The sequence below is a fragment of the Primulina eburnea genome, chromosome 8 (assembly GCF_022965805.1).
Source record: "Primulina eburnea isolate SZY01 chromosome 8, ASM2296580v1, whole genome shotgun sequence".
In the NCBI taxonomy this organism is placed as follows: Eukaryota; Viridiplantae; Streptophyta; class Magnoliopsida; order Lamiales; family Gesneriaceae; genus Primulina; species Primulina eburnea.
In genome coordinates, this window is record NC_133108.1 from 9,154,353 (window position 1) to 9,164,398 (window position 10,046).

The 10,046-nt window shown below is 32.0% G+C and overlaps 1 protein-coding gene and 1 long non-coding RNA gene across 3 annotated transcripts; one reads left to right on the top strand and one right to left on the bottom strand.

Moving 5' to 3' along the window:
- Positions 1-3,292: 3,292 nt before the first annotated feature.
- Positions 3,293-4,182, bottom strand: LOC140837778 (uncharacterized). Of its 2 annotated transcripts, XR_012119456.1 has the most exons (4): positions 3,986-4,182; positions 3,767-3,955; positions 3,583-3,650; positions 3,293-3,467 (listed from the first exon to the last, which is right to left on the bottom strand). It is a non-coding gene; the product is annotated as an uncharacterized lncRNA (long non-coding RNA). The 2 variants fall into 2 exon arrangements; XR_012119455.1 differs by having other exon boundaries at positions 3,767-4,182.
- Positions 4,183-8,272: 4,090 nt separating this feature from the next.
- LOC140837779 (U-box domain-containing protein 33-like) lies at positions 8,273-9,753 on the top strand. Its single transcript, XM_073203890.1, has 4 exons — positions 8,273-8,819; positions 8,891-9,015; positions 9,152-9,267; positions 9,355-9,753. The coding sequence occupies exons 1-4, from the start codon at positions 8,429-8,431 to the stop codon at positions 9,593-9,595; spliced, it is 873 nt and encodes a 290-aa protein (XP_073059991.1). The 5' UTR covers positions 8,273-8,428; the 3' UTR covers positions 9,596-9,753.
- The last annotated feature ends 293 nt before the right edge of the window (positions 9,754-10,046 follow it).

A 10,046-nucleotide genomic window follows, 5' to 3' on the forward strand; every position in this document is an offset into this window, starting at 1 on the left:
ACAGGAGGTCCAATATGGAGTGATTTGGAGTGACAATTTCAAACGACTCCATTTTATGAGAATCTGAAGAACACCATATTGATTCAAACACAAATATAAAAATGGAAGGAAATGAATTTTAAATCAAAGAAATTCGAAATCATCTTAAAAAATATATATAATGTAAAATTATTTGATTTTAAATTCTTAAATCCAAATATAAAAAAGAAATTTGGTGTTCCTATTTTAATAAATTAAGATTCAATTTGGATTATCTTATCTTTCCTAGTCGGATAAGTGAATCACTCGCATTTAATGTATATTTTCTCCAATCATGCAATTCATTGTGTTTAATGCAAATCCGAATCCCTTTATAGGAAATCCTTCCTATAAAATGGTGTTGAATAATTTGAAATATTAAACCGAGTAGAAATTGGATTTGACAATGGACGGATTTGACCAAAGAGGTTGTGCTTTGGTTCTAATGGCTTTGCTCTTGTTTATGTCCATAGCCATATTTCCACATTACATGAAGCCCGAGCCTCCCTCTTCCGTGGCTCTTTTCTTTTCTCTCGTCCCTTTAAGTATTCTCTTCTACACTTTTTTCTTAGTGCTGTTTGTTTGGTAAATTTCGTCAGTCCCTCTCTTTGTATGAAATGTTCAAGAATTTTTTCATATATATGATGATCTTGTATATATTGATTAGTTGTCAGTTGTGAAATTTCTTGATCCACAGACAAAATACACACACACGTGTGTGTGTGTGTGTGTCTATATATATATATATATATATATGACCTATGAATGTATGATGCATGTGACAATAGTTTTAAATCTCTAGTTTGAATTTGTGTAGTGATTCACATGCATGTTGCCTCTTGTTTTTCCGGGTGTTGAATTGAGTAGAGACAAGGATTTTTAAACATTCATTGGGTATGCCCAATACAAAGTTTTCATATGAATATTAAAATGAGAACATATCTCGTGAAATAATTTTACTTATTTATATATATAAGATATGTCGACTTAATTCATATTTGGAGTGAAAATAGTACTTTTACCATAAAAATTAATGAGTGAGTCTCATGTGAGACCGTCTCACGGATCATAATCTGTGAGACGGGTCAACCCTACCCATATTCACAATAAAAAGTAATACTCTTAGCATAAAAAGTGATACTTTTTCATGGGTGACCCAAATAAGAGATCCGTCTCACAAGTAATACCCGTGAGACCGTCTCACACAAGTTTTTGCCAAAATGAATATATTTTTATAGGTCGGATCAGGTAGAAGATATGTCTCATAAAATTGACTCGTGAGACGGTTTTATAAAAGTTTTGCTCTATTAAAATATATTTACTTATATAAAGAGAGAGAGTGGATTTTAATAGTCAATTTTGTGAGACAAATATTTTCGATCGAATTAATAAAAAAATTATTTTATGCTAAAAGTATAACTTTTCAGTTTAAGTTTAGATCGAGTTGATCGTCTAATTGAAATAGATTTGTGAAACCTCTTACACAAAACTTGTTAAGAATCAATTAGAGTATCTGCTTTGAATAACGTGATATTTGAATATCACAATTTTATATGATGATTTCCTGCAAATCCAACCAGTTAAATTTCATGTGGGAACATGATAAAATGCTAATAAATTTACAATAATATCTATTTATTTCGCAAATACAATGATATATATATATATATATATATATAGACACACACACACACACATATGTATATGTATATATATCTGTGTGTGTGTGTGTGTGTATGTATGTATGTATGTAATCATTTTAACGGATGGTAAGTATTTATGTACAATATATTAATTAATTGATGATATCCTCGTGTATCATCTATCTATAGCAAGTGTAAATGGAAGATTTATTTAATGGTATTTTTCGAAGTGTAAACGAAAAATTCATCCACTATTTTTTTTATTATAGGCGAAAATTAATATAAAATTAATTTAATTAAATATCAAGGTCGATTCTTGTTATTAGGATCAAGAGTTCCTTTGCAGAAATCATTAAAAATGGCTCATGATATTGGCCCAAAATCTTACACCCAAAGGCGAATGGTAATTTTTTATGGGTATGCTTTAGAAATTAATTTCCAGATTTAACTTTACATTATTATATATACCATGCAAATACTAACTAGATTATCTTTTGTTAAAAGAAAAAAAAGGCTATATTATTTCCTATTGATATACAAAATGTTATTGATAAAATTTCATTCAGCTACAAATATTTTAACGTGATTTATAATTTGTATGATATCGCTTTACCAAAAGCTATAACTGGTGGTAATTGTGCAACTCAAATCTTTTAAATCGTAGAACAGCTCAAACGTTTGCAATACGGTTTGATCGCTCTTCCAACAAGAACAATTATTATACCCAACATAATTTTTATCTGATTTATGGTATAGTCATTAGAAAAATTATGACGTTTTATGAAAAATACTTATCCTTTAAATTTTTTATTTATAGTTCTCTAATATTTAAAATTCAATAATAGTTAGAAATTCTGAATTATATTCTTAATAATTTGAATGGGTCGCTCGGTTGGTGATACTATAAAAAGTTTTAGGAACATGAGGAAATTATATTTTTGGTCATATATTTTGTATATATTTTTTATTTTGGTTATGTTATATGGTAATTTACTGTCTTAATTTGTAATATTTTCTTCCCAATTTTAGTCTTTTTTTCATATGAGTGGTAATATGGGGAGAAGATCCTCGTGCATGGTCCAACAGCACCTTGTACTGTGCAATCAAACGACATAGCATCTGTTTTTTTCACTTTTCAATTGGTACTGTGTTATGTTTTGTCCATTATTGGTTTTCCAATCTTGAGATGTGGAATGTGGGGACAACAAGCGGTCGCATGTATGCAAACGAAAATACCAGAAAGAGAAGACAAATGGTTAACGAGAAATTTTTAAATTATAATTAAATTTATGTTATAGGAAATAATATATATATATAATTTATTTCTATTAAGTTAAATTAATGATTTTAAAATTAGATATTATTATTTTAGTCAAAAAAAAATTACTTGTAAAAATTTTTTTACTTGTTAACGAAAAAAAGTATACTCCGACCTTAAAAAAATGTTTACTTGTTAAAAAAATTTCATAACTTACAAACAAATATGAGGATCAACTGCTATTTTCTTAAATGAGATTCCACTTAAGCAAAACAATTTAATATAGTTACACAATAACTGCAATAACTACAAAAACATTGAAGCAAATCAACTGAATTGACAAATGAAAAAGTATTCTGAATCTATGATAAAACAACTTTGCATAGTTTATAGACAAAAAAATTACTCATACATTTTGAGCATTAATTAAATTCAAATAATTGTATTATACCTTCAAAAAGAAAGACAACAATTCAAGAATACGTGTTAGATATATCTTCATTGAAATCCATGGCTTCAAGAGAATATTGGGCATGGTCAAGTGGTGCCTACATTAAACAAGAATAAATATCATAATAAACATTTTCACCTTATAATAATGAATTTTTTTTGCTTAAAATTTTAACACATCAAAAAAATTATATATATCATTCAAGTTCATACCGTCAATAATTCGGTGAAATTGAATTGACTCCCAGCTGCTTGAACATATGCATGAGGTACCGACGGTACTGAATAAGATATAGACAATTCATCATGGTTTCCATTGTCCTACAATAATTGTAAAAAAAAATAATTTAGGCAATTTTGTTTTCCATAAACTGTCAATAGTAATAAATATATTTACCTTAAATTTCGGATTTGTTTTTCTTCGTTTTGATTGAAGTTCTACCCAACTCTTCAATCGTTTCGATTTTTTCACACCAATTCTTTTCTTGAATCCTTTTGCTTGTACCATGGAAGGTTCTATTGATGATGTCCTGGCACAACCATTGTTGTCTTGGCTCACTTCTGTCAGAAGCATTTCCATGACCTGCTTGGTTAGATCACACACCAAATTATGCACCAAAGAAAAAGTTGATGGGTGGACGGATGCCTCGGTCGCCAGCCTTACGAGCATCATACAAAGTTTTCTATATCGTTCCGTACTTTCTAGTTTAGGATCTTCTTTGACTTCGTTGCCCATATAATCGTGTACTACTCCACTCCTAGCTTTTCTCGTCCACCTATTCACGATATAATGCTCTGGAAGTATTTTGACATCCATGAAATCATATACTTTCACAGCATGACAACACAATAAACCAGTCATCTCAAATTTTCGGCAAGTACATGAAATCATCTTGGTGCTAGGATTAAATGCCACTCTACATTCTCCATCCTTATCGATTTGCCCAACAACATATTCAAATAATGGTTGGGTTTCATTTTTATATTTTATGTAAGTAGCTACAAAAAAAACAAACTTCATTTGAAATAAATTAAAGACCGTGGGGGTATAAATATCAGAAAGTTGACGCAACATAGGAGAACTCTCTAGCTTTAATCTCGGTAATTTTTGGCGTGCCTCAAATTCAGACCTTAGCTCATTGTATCGTTTGTTCTGTAAGACCTGTTCGAAATGCTTAAAAAATTGCATTATGTCTAAGTCGGGGTTCATACAAATCTTGATATCAGAATTGATGCTCTCACTAAGTTGTGTGCTCCTCATACGAAGCGTAAAAGCCTTCTTTGTGTAACAAGCTGCCCATTTCTCTTTTATACTGTAAGTGGATTGTAGCCATGTGTTTTCATAAATATTATATTGTGCTAGTAGGACAATCCATGCCTCCTCAAACTGGGTCTCATCATCAATACCATACATGCACCTCTTAAAATCAGTTAAGAAATGAGAACCATCCTTCATCAAGTTTCCCAAGTGCTTGATGTCATTTTGCATTAAGTGCCTTGTGCACAATCCATGGAATATCTCAGGAATCACCTCCTTCAAAGCTTTGCCATAGCTTGATCTTGGTCTGTGAAGATAGTGAGAGGTCTTTTTTGCTTGTGTGCTTCTAAAAATGTTTCGAACAACCATTTAAATGACGCTGCAGTCTCATCATACAAAAGTGCTGCACCAAAAATCACCGCTCCTCTATGATGATTGAAACCTGAGAAGATATCAAGTGGTCGGTGAGCACGGTTCGTACAATATGTGGTATCGAGTGACACAACATCACCAAATTACTCATAGTCAATTAGCATTCTTGCATCGGCCCAAAAAACATTAGTTATCTGTTCCTCCACATCCATCTGATTAGCATGGTAAAATGATGGATTTTTAGATAATTGTTGTTGAAAATATCGCAGCAGACAACCAACTTCCCCATATACCATATTTCTTTGTCTTTTGGATCGAATATAGTTTTTAGCATCCAACATGGTATAACCGAGACCATCTCTTCCTCCTGCATGTCCACTCATCAATTGAAAAGTTGATTTCTGTTTAGTCCAACATCGATTGTCAAATCAATCTCATAGGCTTGAACTTCTGTAACATTACATTGGGAAGCCAACATGTGAACTGTCTCTTGAAGATGAAGCGGGTGATTATGCTCTTCGATAAAGTCAGTAACTTTATACTTACCATCGTCAAATGTCACTCCCAATCTTACTTTACAATTTGTTCGAGTCTCAACCCGAGTATTGAGTGTCAAAAAATCTCTTTTGTCTTGCTTACGAACGCCTCCTTGCAACAAACATATTTATACGAAGTTACAAAGCCAGTGTTCTTGCTCTTATTAAAATAATGTTTCCTAACTCCAAATCCAGTTTTTCCACCATATTCAACCCAATACTTCCAAGTCTCATCTAAGCTGTCAAATTTCATACCAATCTTAGGTTTGAATTCAATATCTGAACCACAATCCATCAAAAAACCTGTTGATCAATTAGATTTTTGTCTTTATACTTGAAAATAACCAAATGTCTCAACGGTGTTTTTATAAAACTCAAGATGATAGATGGTGTTGTATCATAAAACATGGAATCTTATAAATTTGGATTCTCCAAGAGTCCAGATAATGCCAGAAGTTCAGCAATACCAGTGAGCACTGCATGTCTATTTAAAGAAGACAGGGAACAATAGTTTTTGCTTAAACACAAGAGAGCTAACAATAAAAAAATGTTCCACCTGTCAAGGTTCGGCATTCATCAAAATAACAAATGCGTTAAAATTATTATCAAATTGATCTGGGTATCTCCAAAAAATGGCTCATATATTTTCATACACGCATATGGGGACCTTGCAATGGAAGTCCTGCATATTCAGCTAGTAAATGGTATAATATAATTATAATCAAAATAGGAACCCAAAACATAAAGTCCAGAGGGCATCAAATTTCTACCAAGATTGACAAAAATCATCAACCAAATTTCTACCAAGATTGAAACAATGTGAAATGGAGAGAATTTGATTCTGCGAATGATGGAGGATCCCAAGGGAGAGGGACAGGAAATTTAGGGAGCGTTTGTATGATAAGAAAGACAAGTGCCAGAAAACTAAGGAAATGTGGAGCTTACCTCTGCGTTCCTATGGCTTTTGGACCTTCGAGCGGCACAATGCTCAGATTTTCTGGGATTCTCAAATTAGCCAAGTTCCAGGGCGCAGGGAAACAAAGTGAAATGGAATGAAAAAAGAGGGAAATTTGGGCTCATGGGAAACGAAGTGAAATGGAGAAAAAAAATATGGAAATTTGGGCTCATGTTCCAAGCCCAATTGAAAAGTGAAAACAACATATGCTACGTCGTTTGATTGCACAGTACAGGGTGCTGTTGGACCATGCACAGCAGAGGATCTTCTCCCGGTAATATGACATCAGACAAATCAATAATGTCAGATGTTGCATTAGCATTTTTCGGCGACATGCCATCATTCTGGCGGAAAATGATTAATTAAAAAAAAATACAAATTGGTGGACTAAAACCACAAATTAAACAAAAATATGACAAGCAGGACTCTTGGGAGACTGTCTAACAGATTTTATTCGTGAAGTGAGTCAACCATATTTATATTTACAATTAAAATTAATAGTTTTTCATAAAAAAAAATATTTTTTCATGGATGACTCAAATAAAATATATATCTCACAAAATTGACATGTGAGATCGTGTTTTTGTAAAATAGGACAAATATAATGGAAAATAGGCAAGTTATACAGGAGATCCAAGTCGTTTACGTGAAATTGTTTGAATGGAGTGACAATTTCAAACAACTCCATTTTATGAGAATTTGAAGTACACTATATTGATTCAAACACAAATATAAAAATGGAAGGAAATGAATTTTAAATCAAAGAAATTCGAAATCATCTTAACAAATATATATATATATATATATATATATATATATATATATATATATATATATATATATATATATATATATATATATATAATGTAATATTATCTGATTTTAAATTCTTATATCCAAATATAAAAAAAAAATCATATTTTAAAAAATTAAGATTCAATTTGGATTATCTTATCTTACCTGCTCGGATAATTGATTGCAGTTTTTTTTAATGAATAGTTTTTTTGTGAGACAATTTCACGAATTTTTATTTGTGAAATGGTTTAACCTTACCGATATTCACAATAAAAAATAATATTCTTAGCATAAAAACTAATATTTTTTTATGGATGACTCAAATATAATCTGTCTCATAAAATACGATCCGTGAGATTGTCTCGCACGAGTTTTTTTCTTTTTAATAAAGGCATTGACCTTGGACTTCTTCGTTCGGCCCGAGATTCTCGTAGCTATGCGAATATTCCCTCTACAGTCTAACATGTCAATTTGATTTTTGAGGAAAATTATTCTATCGAGCCGAACATATATAATTAAAATATCTTACATCACAAATCGATTCATTAACCAAAAAGAGAAAAGAAAAAATAATCAAAAATCGAATAATAATAACCAAATTAAATTTAATTTCATAAATTTAACTTTCATGCATATTCTCAATTTAATTTTGAGTTTTGTATCTTACAAATCGGCGAAGTAGCTAGCATTATACATAGAGACTTGATTTCTTATTTTTTATATAAAAAAAATTCAAATGTATAAAAATTTAAAAGTTTTTCGATAACTTGTATATCATCTCGTATGAAAATCTTAAATTCAAAACGAACATTAAATTCGAGACTATGTTGTAACAAATTTCGGAATAAAAAATTAAAAATTTCAATATTGACAAAATCATCCTAGTGTCCTGAATTAGTTCACACTGATTATATACCAAAAAATCACAAATTAGGTATTAATAAAGATTAAGACAATATTACATTATTCATATGAGTGAAAAATGAATTCATGTCTTGTTGCGAAAATCTAAATCATTTTCACCATTTTTCCAGCTTTTCTTTGTCTTACTGTTAACAAATTGAAGAAAAAAACCCTGGAAGTACATATAGTTTATCAGGTTTACGTAGATTTTCCTGTTTTTTTTTTCTTGAAGATCATAAAATGACGTCGAACCTCACGATAGGCGGCGTCGGTGGAGAGAATCCCGGAGAATCCGATTACAGGTCGAGAGCCCACGATGAAGATCAAGATCGCTCGGAGAATTTCGGCGGCGGTGGATGGAGTGAGATTGAAGAGGAGTTTTCAATCGATATTAGCAGCAATAGACAGATGAATAATCTTGAAACCATTAAGGAAGAAACTGATGGAAGCTTGTTTTCCTTCGATTTCCACGGCGGCGGCGATGACTCCGTGTACGTGGCGGTGCGGAAACAGAACGAAGAAGTCAGCATGGACGCGTTGATCTGGGCTATGAAGAATACCGTCATCTCCCCTTCTACTGTTGTTTTCCTCATTCATGTCTTTCCCGAGACCAAGTTCATTCCTTCTCCATGTAAGAATCTACGGAACACGAAAGAATTATATAAACAAATTTTTAAATGTGATTTTTTTGTTTGTTGACAGTGGGGATGCTTTCTGTCAGTCAAGTGAACCCGGAACAGAAGGAGAATTACATGGCCCAAGAAAGAGGCAAGAGAAGAGAATTCCTTCAAAAGTTTCTTAATGTCTGTTCAGCCTCGCAGTCTCAGGTAAGAATAGCTGGATTTTAGAAAAGTTCAAAAAAAAAAATTGGATCTCTTTTAGAATATCACAAGTTTCTTGAATTGTAAAGATTCACAAGTGCGTCAATGGAAAATATATATATATATATATATATATATATAGGTTAAAGTGGACACCATACTTATTGAAAGTGACATGGAAGCAAAAGCAATACTCGATCTCATTCCCATTCTTTACATCAAAAAGCTTGTGTTGGGCGCCACCAAATCCAATGTGAGGTACAAAATGCATGTCACAAGATCACTAACTTCGTTCTTTGACTGCTTTTTTTTTTTTTATTTTCTAAAATCTTGTGGGGGTTTTAGGAAGATCAAGTCCGGGAAAGGTAATGGAGTGATTGATCAAATACTGAACAATGCACCCGAGTTTTGTGATGTTAAGATCATATGTGAAAGGAAGGAAATGGCTGAGTTGATGGTGGAGTCGTCTCCTTCATCTCCATCTCCTTCACCCCGATCAATTGATGCGAGTCCGAAACTCGCTCAAGATCAACAGAAAACGGAAAATGATTTGTTTGGATGTGGGTGCTTTAAGATTCGAGAATAAATCTCAACTGCCAATTCAAGATCAAGTATATTGTAACATTACGTTTTTCCAAGTTTTTTTTTATACCAATGTTCGCTTCCTTTTGCGCTTCTGTACATGTAACATATACATATTGTTTCCAGCAAAGGACGTGTATATAGATAATGTGTTCTAAATATACTCGCTTATCTGTTGCATGAATGTATTGATTTTTTTTTTTTTTTTGTTTTATCGTAATGGTAAGAACCAAAAAGAATTCACATCGGACAGCACGCAAGTTAGTTTTCTTTTACCATACAAAACAACATTTTCATTCTCTATACGAGGATGCACTCAGCATTCGATCGAGTATTCAATTTCAAGTCGAAGCTCGACGGTTAAATTAAACCCGAGTTAAATTTTGACCAACCTATCACATTCTATAATCATTACTCAAATTCACCTCTTCTGAAAATTCACAGTTCTTATGTAA

What these genes read in the sequence shown, in the direction of transcription:
- LOC140837779 (XM_073203890.1), top strand. Translation starts at nt 8,429, where the DNA reads ATGACGTCGAACCTCACGATAGGCGGCGTCGGTGGAGAGAATCCCGGA. An exon ending in CAAGTTCATTCCTTCTCCAT is followed by an intron (nt 8,820 to 8,890) that starts GTAAGAATCTAC and finishes GTTTGTTGACAG; the next exon opens with TGGGGATGCTTTCTGTCAGT. An exon ending in GCCACCAAATCCAATGTGAG is followed by an intron (nt 9,268 to 9,354) that starts GTACAAAATGCA and finishes TGGGGGTTTTAG; the next exon opens with GAAGATCAAGTCCGGGAAAG.